This window comes from Sapajus apella, unplaced genomic scaffold (assembly GCF_009761245.1).
Source record: "Sapajus apella isolate SASKATOON/1434 unplaced genomic scaffold, GSC_monkey_1.0 scaffold54, whole genome shotgun sequence".
Lineage (NCBI taxonomy): Eukaryota > Metazoa > Chordata > Mammalia > Primates > Cebidae > Sapajus > Sapajus apella.
In genome coordinates this window covers 10,232,520-10,252,475 of record NW_022436994.1, presented here as the reverse complement: position 1 = coordinate 10,252,475, position 19,956 = coordinate 10,232,520, and the positions used below count along the sequence as shown (strand labels likewise).

The 19,956-nt window shown below is 61.6% G+C and overlaps 1 protein-coding gene across 19 annotated transcripts in view; it reads right to left on the bottom strand.

Moving 5' to 3' along the window:
* CAMK2B (calcium/calmodulin dependent protein kinase II beta) overlaps positions 1–19,956 on the bottom strand; it is a 104,868-nt gene that overhangs the window by 7,622 nt on the left and 77,290 nt on the right. For 4 of the 19 annotated variants that reach the window (XM_032244356.1, XM_032244346.1, XM_032244345.1 and 1 more), the window contains 14 exons: positions 19,229–19,301; positions 15,616–15,718; positions 15,444–15,527; positions 14,754–14,848; positions 14,429–14,551; positions 13,935–14,018; positions 12,950–12,992; positions 11,822–11,896; positions 6,935–6,972; positions 6,690–6,761; positions 5,024–5,068; positions 3,267–3,315; positions 1,637–1,750; positions 1,057–1,185 (listed from right to left, as the gene is read on the bottom strand). In XM_032244356.1, coding sequence (XP_032100247.1) covers positions 1,057–1,185; positions 1,637–1,750; positions 3,267–3,315; positions 5,024–5,068; positions 6,690–6,761; positions 6,935–6,972; positions 11,822–11,896; positions 12,950–12,992; positions 13,935–14,018; positions 14,429–14,551; positions 14,754–14,848; positions 15,444–15,527; positions 15,616–15,718; positions 19,229–19,255 — 1,081 coding nt within the window. In that variant the 5' untranslated portion in view covers positions 19,256–19,301. Of the gene's footprint in view, positions 1–1,056; positions 1,186–1,636; positions 1,751–3,266; positions 3,316–5,023; positions 5,069–6,689; positions 6,762–6,934; positions 6,976–11,821; positions 11,897–12,949; positions 12,993–13,934; positions 14,019–14,428; positions 14,552–14,753; positions 14,849–15,443; positions 15,528–15,615; positions 15,719–19,228; positions 19,302–19,956 lie in introns of all 19 variants that reach the window. The other 15 variants (XM_032244348.1, XM_032244350.1, XM_032244349.1 and 12 more) reach the window with 15 other exon arrangements.

Here is a 19,956-nt window from a genome sequence, read left to right as displayed (position 1 = left end):
TGGGGGGACAGGGGGGAATGTGAGGGACAGGGGAGGGTGTGGGGGACAGAGGAGGATGTGGGGGACAGAAGGGAGTATGGGGAGGAAAACAAACTCGAGGGAAACGGGGGAATTTGGGGGACAGAGGAGGACCTGGGGGACAGAGGGGATGTCAGGACAGAGGGGGTACTTAGGGGGACAGAGAGGGATGGAGGATAGAGGGGTTGTAGTAGGGACCAAGGGGACAAGGGGGGACAGAGGAGACATGGGGACAGAGGGTGTTGCTGGGGATAGCATGGTGCATGGGGAGGAGGCTGCAGGAGTGGAGGCAGATGCTCTCGCTGTCGGGTGGGGTGGGCTGAAGCTGCTGTGGGCAGAGGGCACCCTGCTCAGAGAGGCTGCTGGTCAGCAAAAGCTGTCAGTAAGTGGTCCTTGAGGAGCTCTGGGCGGAGTTACAGGAAGAGGCGGGAGTCAGCACAGAGGAGGCCAGGCCGTGCCCCGTGAGGACAGCCCAGGTCAGCGGAGGCCAGGCCTATCATTCTCCATGATAGCCCATTGGCGAGCTCCAGGGACCCTGGCCGGGGTTCCAGTTCTGGCACCTTCCTCAGCCCCTTAGACTGATGGAGGGCGCTCAGGGGTTGGGGTCACATCAGGAAACAGGGTGGCCCTGAGTGCAGGCTCCTGGGCACCATAGGCAGGGCCCCGGGTGGGTGTACAGTCTGTGGGGCTGGGACAGTGGTCAGCAGAGAGGGCCTAGGGGACTAGGGGGCCTCAGAGGGGCCAGGGCTGCCCCAGGCTGGGACAGACCCTTTTGGGAGGGTCCTGGGGCTGGACAGCGAGTGGGGAGTGGCAGTGGGAACAGGAGCAGTGGAGGGAGCTGGGCCCTGAGGGAGAAGCCAGGAGCGGCCCTGCTGGTTAGCGTGGGAGCCCACGGAAGCCCCGCCAGGGCAGGACGCCAGGCTGCGGCACCAGGGCAGGGTAGCTGGGCCGTGCACGCAGGTGGGAAGCTGCTGAGCGCTGGCCATTCGCAGGGAGCTGTCCGCAGCAGAGGCGACAGGCCTGGGAGCCGCTACTTACACGGGGCGGGCAGGGGGCCTAGGAGAGCTGGAGACAGGCAGGGCAGGGGCCCCGCTGAGAGGGGGCCCTCGGCTTCTGGGGTTCCTGAGCCCCTTCTCACAGAGTTCAGGATGTCAGAGATCCTGGGGGCTGGGGTGGAACAGACAAGACATGAACAGGAGGCAGACAGACATACGAGGAGGTGACAAGGCGGAGGAGGGCAGTGGAGGGGTCCCGTGTCCTAGACCCCTGGGGCCCTGGGGTCAGGCACCAAATCAGAGCTGCCTCAACAGCAAGAAACTCCCCTGAGCTGAGGTGGAGTGATGCCTGGGCCAGCCCTGAAGACTGGAATTGAGGCCTGAGCCTCTGGGACCTCCCGTCCTGCCCAGCAGCCTTGGGCAGCAAAGTGCTCCAGGACCTGCCTCAGAGGTGGGGCTCGCTGGGCTGAGGCCACCCTGGGAAGCCCCAGTGATGGGTTGTGGGGCCATGAGACAGGAGCCAGGGTCCGAGCTTAGCCTGTCCTTGGCTCTGGAGCAGCCCCTCTAGGTGGTTGCCAGCCCTCCAACCTGACCCCCACAGCAGCAGGGCCCAGGCTACTTACATTGGGCTGGCAGGGGGCTAAAGGGAGCCGGAGATGGGCAGGGCAGGGGCCCCTCAGCTTCTGGGGCTCCTGAGCCCCTCCTCACTGAGCTCAGGATGTCAGGGACTCTGGGGGCTGAGGCAGAACAGGTGAGGCAGGCAGGCGGGCAGGGGCGCCCGCAGGAAAAGAAGGCGACTGGAGAAGGATGGGGGAGGCCAAGAGGGAGAGAGGGGTGACAGGTGGATACTTGGGATGGCCACCCTGTGGGGGTCCTGGGCCTGCAGTGGCCACAGCAGGTATGTGAGGGCTGAAGGAGCCAATACCGGGCGGTGCCAGAGCCAGAGCCAGCAGAGGCCAGAGCGGCACGGTCCAGTGCAGGCCGGCACGGAGTCAGAGGCCACCCTGCCACCCTAGTGCTGTGACCACCCCTGGCCAGAGCCAGCAGAGGCCAGGCCCATGGAGAGGGAGTGACAGTTATTGGAGGGGCATGATGGCCACTGGGCCTGCCTGGACTGTGTACCAGTCTCTGGGCAGCCTGGCAGGGCTTCTTTCTGCACCAGGTGGGGTGGGGGTGTCTGCCTCCACCTTGACAGGCTGTGCAGTCTCAGATCTGAGACACGTTGCTGGCTTCTGGGTGTCTCTTTGTCTCCCCTGCAGGCTCCAGGCTGGGACCCCCTCCCAGGTCTCCTCCCTCACTGCTCAGCGCCCCACTGGGCTGAGGGTGATGGCAGAACCTCTGGACAGCCTCCATGCTGTTGCCTTTCGGGCCTGTTCCAGACTGCAGGGGAAACACTAACACCCACTCTCCAGCGTCCAGGGCCCAAAGTCCCATCCATGCTCATCTCTGCTTGGGGACAGCATCACAGCTGTGTAGGGTGGGCAGGAGTGAGGCTGTGCTTTGGGCAGGTGAGACGTTTTCTCCCCTAAACTGGCAGCATGGCTGACCCTTGTGGGGCACTGGGGCAGCCCTGAGGGCAGCTCAGGGCTTATCTAGGTGACCGTGTGAGTGACGAGGGTCAGGAGCCAGAGCCAGCAGAGGCCAGGGCAGCACAGGCCAGTGGGTGGTCTGGAGGCGGCGAACTCCGTGGAGCATGCCCTAGTGCCAGGTGTCCTGGGGGCCTCTTGGAGAACACACAAGACATTGACCCGGGTGAGCATGAGCATGGGAGGGGCCCTGGAATCGCTGTGCGGCAGAAGCCCACCGCAGGAGGCTGCTCCTGGCTCAGCGAAGGCAAACCCAGAAACGCCCACCCAGCTGCCTGGCCACTCGGCAAGCACGCGCTGGACAGAAACGCAACCTTAAGGAGCTTTAAGACAAGGACAGCATCTTGGAACAAATTCTACCCATGAACCTCTTCCCCGTGAGGGTCCTGGTGTGAGAACCTATGCCCACAAAAAGCTGTGGCTTCCTCACGTGGCCTCGGAGACCGAGACTGCCTGGCTGCTGTCATGTCTGCCACGCTTCCCACCCCCTGGGCAGGCCTGACATCCAGGCTCAGGGCGGGATAGCAGCTGCAGGGCCCCCGAGCCCCCCGAACACCCGCACACACCCAGCATCACAGGAGAGCTGACCCTGCCCGAGTGCCACCCTTCTCAAGGAGCAGCCCGGAAGCACCACGGCTGCTGGGGACAAGGACTCGAGTGCAGGTACCTTTAGCGTCTTCATCCTCTATGGTGGTGTTGGCACTGTCGGAAGACTCCTGAGGAAACACGGAGGGCAGCGGGTCAGGATGTGGCCGAGGACAGATGGGATGTGGCTGAGGGCAGGTGGAGGGGGCTGGGACTGTCGGGACCAGGCCAGGTGCTGACGCTGACCTCTGTCGCAGCTGCTTCGACCGGGCCTAAAGGCCAGCTCTGTGGACCTCATGCGGCAGCAACCAGAGAAGGCCCCCAGCTCTGTGCTGGTCCCTGGGAGGGCACCCCTCACCAGGGTGCATTTTCACTGCAGCCGGCACAGGCTGGCACGGAGTCAGAGGCTAGCCCTGCCACCCTAGTGCTGTGGCCACCCTGCATCCCCAACACACGAAGGCTCCACTTCTCCCTCCGGCAGAGACTGATATACTCAGCTGACTCTTTAACAAGAGAGGAAAACAGGCTTTTTGAAATTCCAAGACGTAAGACATAATGGGATTGGCGGGCTCCGGATCAAGCAGCCACAGGTGTAATCCAAAAGACAGCGAGGCGTTCCTAGGAGCTCTGCAGAGCCGCACAGGGCTTCAGGCACCTCAGCCTGGCCCCAGGGAGAGCACACCTGCCACCCACATTCCCTCAGCACCACCTGCCCCACTGGGACTGAATGTCCAGCCAGGCCGCGGCCTCACCTCTCAGGTGGCCTTAGAGGGCAGAGGTGGCCCCAGCCTCTCCCACCCTACTCCAGGGCTGCTGCGCTTCAAAAGACCACCCTCCAGAGCCCCCGGAGGCCTGCTCTGCTCCTCAGGAAAAACATCTTACAAGGTCCCTGGGGAACCTCCCTCTAGTTTGGACTCTGCCTGGACAGTGCTCGGGGCCCTAGACCAGAACTACGTATCTTCAGGTGCAGGGGCACAGTTCCCACAGCCTAGAGGTTGTGTAGGGGTCCTGCAGAGAACATGACCCACCCCAGACACACATGGGTCCCAGGGACACCAGTCCCCAGCTGACAGGTGGGGAGAACACCCAGGCCCTGGCTGCCTAGAACCATGGGTGCCTCTTGGACCCCCGGTCCCTGCCATGGAGAAAGATGTCTTCTGATGATGGGCTGGGTGGTGGCACTGGCCAGAGGAAGTGGGGGTCCCCACGGAGGCACTCTGGGAGCTCTGTAAGGAGCCTAGGCCTAGTGGGGAGCTGGGCTGGAGGGCCTTGTTGGGTATAACGGTGCTGTTTTGGAAGTCTTTGAAATGGCTTGGGCGCTGGCCCCAATCCTCCCACCACCCCAGAGAGCCAGCCCCTTCCCTGGCCCCAGAGTGATGATGCCAATGCGATGGGAGCCGATGGGCAGAGCAGAGAGGGCGGCAGAGGAAGGAGGGTCTGTTCAGCAGGAAGCACTGGGGGCCGCACGGGGAGGAGGGTGGAGGACAGCCAGGAGGGGCAAGGACACAGCTCCTGAGATGCAGGCTCTGCTCCAGACCTCAGGGAGCCCTGGCTCCCTGCCTGCAGTAGGTGGGACACTCGGAGCCCTGGTCTGAGAGTGCTGGCCACATAGGGACTGGGCGCAACTGTACCAAGCACCTCCAGGGGCACACTTGGGGCCTGAGCCAGTCTGTCCTGTTGCCCACGAAGACAGACTGAGGCCCTGCCCTGCTATGGGGAGGGGCGGCCAGGGCCACGGCACATCTGCCCTCCACTCTGGCACAAATGCTGCCCCAGATCTCTCTCCTGGCCCGGAGCCTCCTGCCTGGGGAAAGTGGGAGGAAGAAAGAGGGGCAGTACCTTAATCCCGTCCACTGGGTTATGGATGACGGTGGTTTGAGGCTCCTACAGAAGAAGGAAGACAGAGGAAGGAAAGAGAGGGAAAGTGAGAAGAGGAGGAAGCAGAGACCACCAGGAGGGGAACAGGGAGACAAAGAAGGCGTGGGCGGCCAGAGCCTGCGAGAAAGAAGTGCAGAGCAGAGTGGGGGACAGGGATGGAGGCGGTGTGGAGCAGCTGGGAGGAGCCTGGGTCAGCTGGCAGGATGGAACAGACAGGAACTCTGTCCCGGCTGGTGGAGGTGCTGCTGTCCAGGGCGGGAGATGGACTGCGTGGGGCCCCGACAAGCTGCACGATGCATGTGGGAGCCAGAGAAGCCAGGCTCGGCCTTGGGGAGTTCTCCCCACCCTTTGCTGCCTGAACCTGAGCCCCAGCATGGTGGGGGGCACAGGTTTGGAGATGTCATGGGGGTGGGAGTGGCACATGGATGGACAGGGTCCGAGATGGGGCTGGCTGTGAGGCCGGCACGTGGGCTGCCCTGGCTGCTGGAGGTCCTAGGTAAGCTGGCCTCAGGCCACCCTCTGGCCATGGCCTGGCTGCTCTGAGCAGCTCGCCCCTCCCAGGACTGCTATCCTCTCCTGGGGCTCAGGTTGGCCACTTGGTAAACCCAGCATTCCCGTGGGCAGTCTGGGGCTAGCTCCCAAAGCCTGGCCTGGGGTTCTCAGGGAACATCAAGCCTGCTTCCAGCAAATTTGGGTACCTATGGGCCAGCAAGCCCCGAAGCTCTTAGGACAATGGAGGGGACACAACACAGTGCCCCAGCAGGAAGGCCAGCACCCACCAGCCACTTCACATCCTTGGGAGCACTGCTGTAGGGTTCACCTGTAGGAGCCCCCAGAGTGAGGGCAGTGAGGGGTGCCGTCGGGGGAGAGCATGGTGGGGGCCCCTCCCCTCCCCAGCAGGGAGCCCCTTAGCCCTGCCTCTCAGGCAGCCACAGAGCAGCACAGGTGTGCTAGCCCCTGACGCAACACAGATGCCATGGCAAGGCCCCTCTTCGCTGCCACTGACCTAGACACCTCCTGACTGCACCAGTGTGGCCCCATCTCCCCACGGGCTGTGGAGTGTGCCACTCTGGGCTGTTCCCCCCGCAGAGCCTGGCCCAGCCCCTGAAAGCCAGACCTTGGGAGTGGTCTGTGGGTCGGCCTGTTGAGGCATGGCGGTGTGCACCTATAGTCCTAGCTACTCAGGAGGCTGAGGCAGGAGGATCCCTTAGCCTAGGAGTTCAAGGCTATAGTGAGGAGTTCAAGGAGGAGCTGAGGGTGGAGTCCTGTTGGGGGAGAGGGTGCCCTCTGCCTCACTGACTTCCTGAAGTACTGCTGGAGAAACACCCACAAGTCAACATGGGTGGGAGGCGGGGCCTCTCCCCTGCACCCCAACATCTGTGGGTCTCAGCCAGGGACTCCCTAGAGTAGCCCTAAGCCTGTCTGAATTGGAGACTCCCACCCCGCACAGTGGCCTCTTGTCTCCACTTCACCACCGGTGAGGGATGAGGGGCAGGGGCCAGGCGTGTGTGTCAGACAGGCCAGGCAGGGCCAGACCCCATCTTCACCGGGCCCCCTCTGACCATCAGCAGTCACACAGCCAGGGATGTGGGAGGGGCTAAGACACAGAGATTGAGGAGCTCAGTACCAGGGCGGCAGGAGGAAGCGTCCCTTTGGGGCTGGTGGCGGCTGCACTGTTTTTGGTGCTATTCGTCTGGGGCTGCGGAGAGAGGGAAGAGGAGGCCTTAGGTGGGAGAAGCCCCTCGCTCGCCGTTCCTTCCCGTGTCTGCCAGGGCGTAGAGCGGGGGTACTCCAGAGTGGGAGCCCCAAGGAGTGGGGATGAAGCCACAAGCTCTGGGCTCCCCGCACCCCAGGAACCGGCCGGAGCCTCACCTTGACTCCATCTGCTTTCTTGTTGAGTAAACTCTTGGCTGCTGCATGGGGAGGAAGAAGGCATGGTGAGTGACAGGCCTGGGTCTTGCTGCAGTATACCCCCACCCCTGTGCCTGCCCCCACTCTTTCCCCAGAAGCAAGCCCAGGGTCCTGAGGCAGGTGTGGCTCCGGCACCCAGGTTGGCTCTGAGCAGGTGGGGGGCTGTACCATCACCCCAGGACAGTCCTGTCCCCAGGCTCCTCCATGACCCCAGGCCTGTGCAGCCATCCGGATTTCTCCACTGACCAGACCCAGAAATGCCCGTGGGTGCTGGGAAGGCCCCTTGGCTTCTGGGCCACATGCAAGCTCTTCCCAGAGGAAGGCAGGGTGGTGCCCCCTCCATGATGGAAACTCAGGACTGGCAGCGCCAGGATGGGTGGGGGGAGCCAGCACTTCAGAGGTCATGCCCTCCTGGGTCCCGCCTTCCCCGGGCAGGGGTGGGTGCACTGCAGCTGGCTGCCCACTCGGAGGGGCTTATCCCAGCCCAGGCACCCTCCCTGCTCTCAGCACCATCACCCTCTTGGCACCCAGGCCTCAGAGCTCTGCCCCGTGGGCCTCTCAGCTCAGGCACCAAGGGCAGCCCTGCTCACCCTCATTCCAAACTGCCCGGCAGCCCCGGCCTTGGGGCTGCTTCTGGGCACTGACTGGGGCCAGCACAGGCCTTTCTGCCCACAAGCCCCTGAGGACAATTGGGCCCAACAGCGGGACCCCTTGCCTCACCCTAACACTCCCCGTCAGAGGTTGGGGGGCCTGGCCCCAGCCCCTGGGACCCACACCCTCCATGGCGATTAGGATTTTAATTACAGAACTAAAAATTAAAAATAAATAAAACAAAAACAAAAGAGGAAGTCAGCTTACCTTACAGAAAAGGAAAGGTGAGGAGGGGAGGGAGTGAGGAAGGAAGAGAGAGAGAGAAAACAAGATTTGTGCTGGTTCCGGCAGGGCGCAAGCCTGGGGCCCAGGTCTCACAGGTGACTTGTCCTGGACCATGCTTGCCAAAAAGAGCCAGGCCATGCCAGCCAGCCGGTGCAGCAGGGTTAGAGAAGCAGCCAGGCTGGACCCAAGGGACCGACGACGTGGGGATGCTTGCCCCAGGCCAAGCTGGGAAGGAAGGTGGCACAGCACCCCCCGACCCCTCCCCCACCTCGTGGCTCCAGGACGCTGGCTGGCCAGGCTGTGAAATTGGGTTCTCCTGCCTGGGGACCCTGTGCTGCCCATGCAGGCCTGGGTGGGGACAGACAGGCACATTTTGACCTAGGACTGCAGCGCTTCTCAAATGGGGTCCTCTCCCTACCCCAGCAGCAGCAGCAGCAGAATCGCCTTGTACAGTCAGAAATGCAAATTCCCAGCCCCCTCCTCCACCCTCCTGAGCCAGAACCTCTGTGGGGCTGGACATCCGTTCCACAAGCCCTCCTGGTGGTTCTGAGCTCGGTGCTCCAGGTTGCCGTGGAGATCAGGAGGCCGCACCCCGCAGGGCATAGACAGGCCTGGGCCTGCTGCCTGCTGACCACCCCTCCCGGTACCGATGCCCAGTGCTGCCTCCTCCATGGCCCTGGCCCCTCTGGGCTCTGTGGAGACTGGGGATCATGCTGTGCAGCGGCTGCACATGGCCCTGGGGACCCTATGTACAGTGGGTACACAGTTTCTATCCCCTTCCTCACAGAGCTCTTAAATCTCAACAATTTTGTATGAAGCCCAGAAGTCCCTCCCAGGATCCGTGGAGAAGTGGAGGGGCCCCAGGCATCACTCTCCCCTCCCCAGGCCTGAGGCCCCACCCAGTGAGGCTGCGCACAGGACCACTTCCCTGGTGCCCCACCATAGCCTGGCCCCATGAGTTCCCAGGACCAGAAATGCCGACTTCCCGCTTGCCTACAGTGCAGACTGAAAACCCTTCACCTCGCTGTGGCTCAAATCTGCTTCCCTGTAACTCTCTGTGGAGGGAGAGGCTAGTCCTGAAGACCCGGAACTCATGGTTCCAGGCCTCCCATAGCCCCTCACCTGTCTGTGCACCCCGCCCTCTCTGCTCCCCTCCCATCTCCAGCATACACAACTCATCCCAGAAACATCTGCCAGAGCCAGCCAGCCTGAGGCTGCAGCTGGGGATCCTGTCCTTGCTGGTGACCAGCTGCCCGACACAGCTGGGGCACAGGCTCCTCCTAGGAGCCTGAGGAAGGAGGCATCCAGTCTTGCCTTGAGGACATTTGTCATGGGGAGCTGAACAAGCAAGATGGGACCCAGACCCTTCCAGAAACACACATTTCAAAAAGCTGTGGCCAACTGAAGTGGGCGCTGTGCGGGAAGCTGTTTCTACCCCACCCCCGAGAGGACAGCCAGGCAAGCAGCCTGTGCCAAGCCGGCGGCACTTCCAGCCCGGCCCTGCTGGGCTCTGCCTTGGAACCGGGGCTGGCGCGGCACCCTAGGCGGCAGTGGAACTGAACTCCTCCCCCGGCCCATCCTCAGAAGATTCTCACAGGAAGGGAGGCACCAGTTACGCCCATCGGCGGGTTGACAGAGACCCTGGACAGTCCTTGTTACTAAGAGGGTTCCATTTAGATCCTTGAGTCTATCAAAACCCACATTTCCAAACTGTGCTACTGGAAATGTATCACAGCCGCAGTGGGAAATAAAAAGACAGAAGTTCACAGTCCAGTGGGCGGCAGGTGCCTCGTACAAACCAGCCCTCCGCGGAGGACTCAGGCCGACGCTGCTGCCAGAGCTCCGGGAAGCCCTGCAGCCGACGGTTTGTCTCAGTCAGTTTCCAAACGTCCTTCCCTGTGAACCCGCTTTTAAAACAATCGCTTGTATATGCCTTGGGCACAGTGTGGGGTGCATGGGCCCAGCCGTCCTGAGCCCATAGCTCCTGGCCACCCATTTTTGGGGGGCTTCTCATTTCACATCTCTGCCTGGTATTAACTCCAGATTCACTGTGGCCAGAGTCCTGTGGACACCCATCTATACTAGCGTTCGAGGGTGTGGGAACTTTCTTTCTGTGTCTCAAGTTCAAAGCATGCATTAGGTGCAGCAGGAGCCCGGGGGAGACGGAGCAGCCACAGACATCCCAGACCACGGGGCTGGGGGTTCTGTAGGCCTCTGTGGGACAAGGAGAGGCCCTCTGCCCTCCATCCTGGGAGGGCACTGCCCATTCCCGGGTCTCCAGGGCTGGGCAACTGCTGCCACCCTGCAGCTGGCCAGAAACTGTGGGTCTCCTCTGCTCTTACGCCTGATCAATGCAGGATAGACCATGGAGGCCAAACTGAAGCACACTCAACAGACGGATTCTCTCTGTGGGCTGAGGGGGCTCTGCCATGTGGGAGTTGTGACCCATGGTACCAGAGTCAGCTATCATTGGTGGAGAACTGAGCTCCCTGCTCACTTCTGTGGGGTGCCGCTGAGCTGGGCTGACCTAACAGGATGGTGGTCCCCTCAGCCCCACTGCCTCGTCCCCTAGCTGGTCACCCAGGACAGCCATGCTGGGCTCTGTCCACATGCACCGGCCACCCTCCAGGACAGAGCCGCTCTTGGCGCCCAGGGTGGAGCTGCACATGCAGGGCCTCATGCACCGTCGCCCTATGTTCACTTGCAGGCAGGCGGACACTGCAGCGGGAGCGCCGGGCACAGGGCAGCATAGAGGCAGCTGTCTCTCAGCACTGTACCCTGGGCAGCAGCACCTCCCCAGAAGCCACTAGTCTCACCCTTTCCTAATCACAGCCCCTCCCGCCTGTGCTCTGGAAAGCCCTGTCAAATGCAGCAGACGTGAGCGGACCCTCCCAGGGTGCTGCCTGCTGGATGCGTCCACTGGGCTCATGGAGAACGGACTGCCCTCCCCTCCCCGAGGACGGCCTGGGCCTCCTCAGGAGGAGGCTTCTCTGGCTGGGAAGGCTGGGCTGCTCACCCTGTGGGGTCATTAGGGGGCCTGGGGAAGACAGTCCCCAGCACCCTGGAACCTCTGTCTGGTCCCCAGCCCATATTGGAGGCACTGACAGGGAACTCGGCTGCTCAGCCCAGGGAGGACCTGGGGTCAGCCCTCTGTGTTCCATGCCCAGGAGTTGCCAGCTTGGCCTGACCTAAGTTTTCACCAGTCCTCAGCTCGAGCTGCAGCTGCAAGGAGGTCTTGGGGTCCCCTCACCCTCATGGGGTCTGCCCATTGTCACAAGCCAGCAGGTGGGCAGAAGCCAACTTGGGCCTCTGGGCTCTGGCCCCGCACAGCCCAGGGGAGCAGGTGGGCAGAGCTGGCCTTCTCCCTCACAGGGTCTGGGGCCAGGGGAGGAGGACTTTGCAGAAACAACCCAAGAGGAAGCCTTGAAAGTCTCCTCAGGGTGCCTGAAGCTCCCACCCTGCTCCAGAGCGGCCTATCCTGGGGGGTGCTCAGGGCCGACATGCATGTGTGGGACTCAGCAGCACAGACCACCGTCTCCGTGCGGCCCCGAGGGGCCGGTATGGGTCTGCCCCAAGGGCCTCTGCCTCTCTGGCCCTGTTCCCCAAGGCTCTACTTTCAGGATTCAGACACCCCCAGCAGCAGGCCCAGTGGCTCCCTGTGGGGTCCAGGCCATTCTCAATGGGGGTCTCCAGACCCCCAGACTCAGGGGCCGGGACCAGAAGGGCTTGGCATGGCCCAGGGGTCACCTATCCCAGCCCCTCCACTTACAGGCAAGGAGCCTGGGGGGCTGACTCCCTGCCCTTGTGGTGGGCTCTGCTTGGATGAGACCACACGGGAGCAGGGGCTCCCGGGGGCCTGGCGGCCTCTGGGGTGGCTCTGGAACCCGGCCAGCGGCTGCGTGCAGCAGGGGGCTGCATGCTGGCAGGAGGGACGGGCGGGAGCGGGCGGGACGCTGGTCGAGACACATCTACCTTGTTCCACCAGCCCCATGGTGGTGCCGGAGGCCGCGGTGGACATTGTGGCCGGAGCGGTGGTCTGTCTGCCCACTGTTAGCACCGGGTTAGAGACGAGGGGGAGGGAGGGGTGGGCGGACACAGACGAGGGGTGGGCGAGGTAAGGGAAGAAAAGAGACAAAGGAAGCAGAAGAAGATTAGAGTTAAAGTTTAGGTGACAGATGGTTCCAGAATCCTTTGCTCGAGAGAGTAGAAACAGGATTGGACTGATTGACACGGAAAAGCATTTGCCTCCTTTCTCCTTAGAAACCCCAGTGGGGGCTTCTCATGCCAAAGGGCGTGGTGGGCACAGAGCAGACAGGACAGTCCTATTAGTGTTGGTGTGACCGTGTGCACGCGTTCCCGGCAGTACAGCATCACAGCAAAAGTAACAGGATGGGGGTAAGGTTGGGAGTGCCAAACGCAAACGGACAACGAGAGAGACGGATCACAGACGCTCGCACACTGAGTGTTGGACGACGGAGAAGCCACGGGCACAGCTTGTCCAGGCCTGGGCTGCCGGCTCCACTCGGGCTAACCTCAAGCCCCAGATGGGTCTGCCAGCACCCTGGGCCTCGGGGGTCTATAACAGACCCCCCTCCCCCAAGAGAACTTGCTTCCCAACCAGCCATCCTGAGCGGCCGGGGCAGGAGGCTGCAGCTCTTCCAGAACTTGGAAGGAGGCCCCTGAGCCTCCCACATCACCCCGCATCCCCCCGCATCCCCCTGACCACCTCCCGCACAAAACACACTGCTCAGAGCACTCGAAATGACACGGAGGCCACACAGATGTCCGACAAACGCCTGGACAGACACACGCGATGCTGCGAGCCCCAGTGAGGGGCACAGATGCTCGCGTTCAGGGGGTGGAGGGACACAGACCCCCCACGAAGGTGATGGGCTGGGGGGTAGGACCCTGTGGTGTCGCTCTAGGAGGGGGCCCAGCGAGGCCAAGTGGGCAGTGGGTGTCAGAGTTGAGGGCAGGCTCCGAGGGTGAGGGCGGGCCTGCCGCAGAGGAGGAGTGGGGGACTGGTGAGGAAGGAGGCACTCTCCCGCATGGGCTGCAGGGAGGGGACAGCACCTGTCTCCCTGGAGAAGAAAGGCTCACCTGAGAAATTCCGTGTGGCCAGCATGGTGGTGAGGATGGCCCCCTAGGGAGAGACACAGATAAAACCGCGGCTGTGTCGCCAGTGTTCTCTGCTGGCTTCTGGCCAGGATAAGACCCCTGTCCACCTGCCCAGACGCCCAGCCTCATGGGCACCTGCAGGACATGACCTCAGCCTTCCAGAGAGGCAAGAGCTCCAGAAACCCAGCAGCCGCACTGCAATAAATCACCTGTTTCCAGAATTATACAGACCCTGGACCTAAATCTGCGGACCAGCTATAGTTTCTAACTGCTTCAAGATCCCTCAAGCCTCAGGGGTTGCCAGAACTGCTGGTCACCATGGCAGCTCCTCTGGGGTCTAGTTCCCTGACAGCCCCCTTCTTTTCCTGACAGGCTCAGAGCAAGGGCAGCAGTCCTCGGGGCTCCAGGGAGAACCGTGCAGAGACCAGCAGAGGGCAGTCGGGCAGCAAGCCCCAGCCCAGAGTCCACACAGAGAGGGACTGCCCGAATGCGGCTGTCTGAGCCAGCCCTGGCCAAAGCAGGCAGGTGGGATACCCTACTGGTGCCCACCTCCCTCCCTGACCTCCCCCAGCCCACCCAACTCTGCTATCCCTCCCAAAACTGTCTGAGCCGGAAGCTTCAGACTCGCTTGTACTAAAGCGTATGTGTGACTGCCAGGGGACATGTGCTGTCTGCAGAGCCTGGGTGAGGAGCCTGCAGCGGGTGCTTTAAGACAACCCCTCCAAAGGGTGCTAGGAGGTGGTATAGACTACTAGGAGGGGCCGCGCGTGCCCCAGGGCACCTCAGGACTCGTTCCCAAGCTGGGCTGAGTTCATCTGATGCATCTGGTCTGGGACTTGCTAACACTCAGTCCTGGGGGCAGCAGCAGCCCCTAGGTCTGCTCAGACCCCTCCAAGGCCCCGCCACTCCAGCCCAGGGGGACGCAGGGAAGCATGACAGTGCTGGGGACTAGGAGCCAGGGCCTCACCTTGAGCTTTCTTCTGGCATTGAACTTTTTCAGACACTCCACTGTCTCCTGTCTGTGCATCATGGAAGCTACCGTGGAGCGTTGCTGTGGGGAAAGGGTGGTCACACAGCAGCCAGGAGCCCGAGGCGCAGGGGAGAGGCTGGGGCAGCAAGGCTTGCAGTACCCAGGGGTAACCACGTGATCAGCCACCATTGCAGCAAGGGCCGTCTGTCCCCACCTGCCTGGGACTTCCCTTGCCTCGCCCACTCTGTCCCTCACAGACAGGACTACAGCTGGAGGAAGGGACCGCTGCTACCCTCCAATGCCCTCCAAGCCCCAGGCCTCACAGATGTGCTGGTGTGCCCCAAGCCAGAGGCCACAAGAAGCACCCGGGGACCCAGGGGAGGTCTTGGATGTCAGGAATAGGATCCTCTTGGGGCCCTCGCCAGGGGAGTGGTCCGAAGCCACCTCCACCAGGAGTCCCTTCCCCGCCGCAGGCACCAAGGGCGACTCACGCAGACCCACGGGTGCTTCAGGGCCTCATGGGCTGTGATGCGCTTGGCAGGGTTGATGGTCAGCATCTGGTTGATGAGGTTTTTGGCTTCAGGAGTGACAGTGTCCCACTCAGGGGACGGGAACTGCAGAAAGAAACAGTGCCCAGGCCGGGCCTGAAGCCCCCTCTTGGGCAGGGGCCAGAATTCTCCAAGGGGCTTCATCTCCAGCCGTGAATCTGGGAGAGCAGGGGCCTGGCCTCACCCCACTCCTGGCCTCTTCCCATGCTGCCCTCACCCAGCCACACCCAGAGGAAGGGAGCACTCAGAGCAGGGCTGGTGCACTCACGTCGTAGGCGCCAGCCTTGATCTGCTGGTACAGCTTGTGCTGGTCCTCGTCCCAGAAGGGTGGGTAGCCCACAAGCAGGATGTACAGGATCACCCCTGCGGACAGGGCCTGTGAGCACCGCGGCCACTTGCAGGGTGCCGCTGTCCACGGAGCCCAAGCCCTGCGCCCTCACTGCCTGGCTCCTGTGGCCCTGGGAGGGCACTGGGGTCCCTAGCATTCCTTTGTCCCCACCTGTGCAGCAGACACTGGGGCAGAAAGGCACAGCCAGCCCCCACATCCTGCCCCACACCCACACTATCACAGGGATGTCGGTGACACCAACTGCCTCTGCTGCTCCTCCACCTCTGTGGTAGGTGACCCTGGCCCAAGGAGGTGGCCCTGCCCATGCCCCGACAAGTCCCTGACCTCTCCTCTCCACTCCCATCCTCCCAGCACACTTCTGGACCAGATCTCTGCTGAGCGCAGGCGACCACTGGGGTGTGCCAGGGTATGTGAGCAATTCTAATCTGGGTGGGAAGGGGGCTCCCGGCTGTGTAGGCAGACCCCTGCCAGGGAAGCTCAAGGGCCGGTCTGACACAGATAAACCCAGATCAGAGCAACGCATGCTGGTCACTGCATGCTCCAGGATGTAGGTGGGAAGTCCTGAAACACCCAAGGCCCCGCCCCACCCCCACTCGGGCCAGGCCTCACCACATGCCCAGATGTCCACGGGCTTGCCATATGCCTCTTTGCGAAGGACCTCAGGGGACAGGTAGCCTGGTGTGCCAGCGAACCCTAGAGAGAGAAGAGGCCACGAGGGGCTGTCAGCACCACTGCCCGCTCTACCGACTGCCAGCCAACACCTCCTGCCCCTGGCACTCACCAAACCATGCCTGCTGGTCCCCCTGCACCTCGATAGCTAGGCCGAAGTCCGCCAGCTTCACTGCAGCCCCTTTGCACTTGCTGGCCAGGAGCAGGTTCTCCGGCTGCAGGGAGGTGACCCGCACAAGGGTGCACGTTGTTTAAACCCAGAGGTGTTATGAGGGGGGAGGTCACAAAACAGAGAAAACAGTGGTTTACAAGAAACAGATGCACAGGTCTGAGCCCTGCCCCATAGTGTCTGCAGGGCACAGCTGAGCCTTTACCCGAGTTTCAGATGCTGGGCCTGCAAGCCCACAGCCCCCCCATCCCTGGGGACAGGGACAGCAGCTCTGGCCTTTTAGACGAAAGTTGGCTCTCAGCCTGAGCTTGGATCCCCATACCCTGGAAGGGCAATCTAGGGGCCATGTGGATCAAAACCACAAGCAAGCTGAAAGTTCCCACAGCACAGGGGCTGACCACGCAGCGGCTGGGGGCTCCTGTGGCCCTTGGACTCCCACTGGCTGAGGGGCTGCAACAGCCCTCCCTCCCCTGCCTGTTTACCATTCCCCAGAGACTTGGGATGTGGGGAGGGGGCGCTGCTTGAGGGGAGGTTCAGGTATTTCCTGCTGAGATGGTGACCCCCAAAGGGCAAGGAGAAGTCCCCAGGGGCTCCAGCACTAGGGGCAGCCCAGGACATCCACCCAACAAGTCCTCCTGGCTCTGGTCAGCCCCACCACATGGGGCGGGAAGGAAGCCCTGCACTGAGCCCCCACCTGCTGGGTGTCCACAGGTGGGGGCAGTTACTCCTGACACAGGTAGCAGTGCCCTTAAGCCAGAAGGACATCCGCTCCCAATCCTGCAGCAGCACCAAGGAGGCTGCTGTCCCCGGACTGAGGACACCTGGCACTGAGGACCTGAGGGGGTCCCAGGGCCACTGAATCCCCTGGGACCTTCCTGCACCAGCCTTCAAACCGCCCAGGGCTCTGGCCTACCCATCAGCCTCACCACCTCCTGGCGGAGGCGTCTCTCGGCTGCAGGCCTTCCTTGTCCCTGACCAGCAGGGGGTCTCCCTGGGGCCCTCGGGTCCCCTTGGCCAGCCTCCCAGGCTGCCCCTTCGCCCGGCGAGTGTCCTGCTGTCCTGGCACTGTTTCCATCTGATACACTGCCCTCGGGATCACACTGCCACTTGATGAGCCACCATAAAAGACGAAACACAGCCACCTCAACCACTTTTAACACATAAACCCCAGAGATCTTGAAATGTGAAAAAGTGGCTCCCAGAATGAATGAATTATGCTCTCCCCATGTGGAAAGACTGCCACAACCCCGAGCTGTGAGTACCTTGGCAGAAACCCAGAGCTTCCTTGGGAACTACAGCCATGCCCTACTGAGCAGGCGGGATGAGGCCGTGTGCCCCCTTGACAGGGCACCGTCCCCTACCTCCACCTCCTTGTCTCCTTGGGGGGCCCAGAAGGCTGGGACACATGCATCCCTGTCCACTGAGCACCAATCCACAGGCCTCTGGGTATGGCGATTTTGCCAATGTGAGTGGGTTGGGCGCCCCAAGCTCCCTATGCACCCGCATGGAAAAGGACAGAGGAGAGGGCAGGGACTGCAGGCAGAGGGGGCAATGGCTGCATTTCTCTGCCCAGCCCAAAGCAGACTTGCCACATGTGTCCCCCTCCCCGGAGGAAACAGACCAGCAGTTCTTCCTTAGAGAATAAGGAGCGTTAAGTGAACGTGGGCCATAGGAAGCACTGGGCAAGAAGGCCTGGAGGCTCCAGGGTAGCTCTGAGGCTGTGCCCACCCCTGCTGGGCCACCCAGAGATGCCCGACCTGACGCTCCTCGCTGGATCTTTTGCAGCTCCCCTGGGATGGCATCAACTGCCCTCTGCTCTCCGTCACCCTCCCCAGCTGGGTGAGCAACCCCACCACTCAGCTGCTTCCTGGGCTGTCATGATCAAGACAGTGGATTTCTGTCCAGGACAAAAGGATATTCTGTCCCCCTCAACAGGAGGTTGAGACAGTAAGAATTCTGCCTGTCCTCCAAATTGGTGAGGAGGTAGCACTGATCTCCACTTCTATGCCTTGGCCCCAAAGTTAACCAGATAAATCACGGGGTCTGGTAGCAAAGTGCCCAAGTCTCCTCACAAAAGAACCACTGAGTCCTAGCACCAACCCATGGAGCCCTGAGGGGAGCACCTGGGGGCCCTCTCCTCCCAAAGGTGCCTGAGTGAGGCCAGCTCAGATGAGCCAGAGCAGGACATGCTTGGGATGCAGAGATGAGAGGGAGCAGGGGGCATGGGGGCGTGTGAAGGGTGCAGGAGAGGGTCCCGGATCTGCTTTTGGTGTGACAGTCTCCCAGAGCAGCCCCTACATCGATGGCTTAAGGAAGGGTGTGACCCCCATTCAGCATGAAAACCAGTGGGCAGGTTGGTCTTAAATGCTGCCAGGGTGATGGGCCCAGGGTCCACATTGCTTGCCTGTCTACAGAGAAGCAGCAGGCTGAACCAAGCCTTGGGGGAGGTGGGGCTGAAGAAGGAGGAAAGGAGATTGGAGGAAGGAGAGGGAGGGAGGAAGGGAGAGACAGCTAAACTTCCGAGAGGCCACCCTGTGCCCTAGGGGGTGACCAACCTTCTTTTGAACAGAGCCCAGAACTGCTTTGCCCAGACCTGAGCTGGGGGCAGAGATTTGGAGAAAGGGCTGGGATGACACGGCAGACTCTGGCGAGTCCTGCTCTCGCTGTCCTGCTCCCAGAGGCTTCAGCTCTCTGTCACCTGTTCCCCACCTGCCAGAGTGGAGTCTTGCCAGAAGCTCACTGGAGACCCTGGGTGGACCTTTGCTCCTAGCTGATTTCTATTGCCCAGGCTGGAATGTGGTGTAATGGGCTGATCTCTGAAGACTACCCCCGCCAGCCCTGGAGGCCCAAAGGGGTAGGGTGGGCCATGTGCAGGCAACCCCCCAACACACAGATGCACACACATGCACATGCACACACATGCCCACACAGGGATACACATACATGCACACACATACCCACATGTACACATTCACAGATGCATGCACCCACAAACATGCCCAAACACATTTGCACACATGTACATACTTGTACACATATGCACACTCATGCATGCACACTCTCCACACACATGCATGCACACACACATATATACATGCATGCACACAGGCACACATACAGACACATGACCACACATGCACTGACATAGGCACTCACACCTCTATGTATGCACATACACGCACACCCCCACACAGGTGCAGAATGCACACACGCTCACACAATGCCTCCACCCAGGAATGCACATATGTACACACAAACCTCCATGTGCACACATGCAATGCACATGCACACATAATTCCATGCACATGACACATGCACACTGACATGTACACAAACATAAGCATACACACATGCCTCCACACAGGATGTGCACACACATACACATGCACATGCACGCACACACTCCTCCACACATGCACACAAGTACACACACATACACACCTCACCTCCTCCAAGCTCCACGGTGCTCCACACTGTCCAGCCCCTCACACTTCCTTGTACACAGCATGCAGGTACAAACGACAGACACCTGGCACAGAGTGGGGTGGGGACTCACCTTGAGGTCTCTGTGGACGACCCCCATTTGGTGACAATGGAGAACAGCCTCCAGGATCTGCTGGATGCAGTGACTGTGGCAAACAGCAGGTGGGTTAGTGCGAGTGGCCCTGGGGAGCAGCAAGGGGAGGCACTGGGGGCAGGGGCAATGGTGCTGTGTGGCCTGGGGGGACCGGGGGACAGACGGAGTCAAGTGGAGAGGAGATCCAGGAAGGGCCTCCGGGGCTCCTTCCTTACCTCCAAGGCCAGCAACCCTGGCCCTGACCCTGCCTTCCCCTCTGGGCCTGAGTCTGCTCAGAGGGCATGGTCAGGCACACAGAAGTGACTTTCAAAGGAAACACCCTTGTTCCCAGGCTCCTGTTGGCCAGGCCTGACCCTAAGCTGGGCACACTCAGGAGGGAGGCCAGGCTGAGCCCGTACCCTGCAAGGCAGGCTGCAGTGAGCGGGGCGGGTGAGCGGGGCGGGCGAGAGGGCCGGAAAACTTGCAAGGCAGGGAAGGGCCAAGGTGGCCGGGGGTGGGGTAGGAGGCTGTCGGGGTGTGTGGGAAAGCCCCAGGCACCAGGACCCTGCTCCCAGCCGGAGCAGAAATAATGTGCTCAGGGACATGTTATTTCATTTTAATAAAAACTGAAACCCGGCCGGGCACGGTGGCTCAGGCCTATAATTCCAGCACTTGGGGAGGCCAAGGCAGGTAGATACCTGAGATAGGAGTTCAAGACCAACCTGATC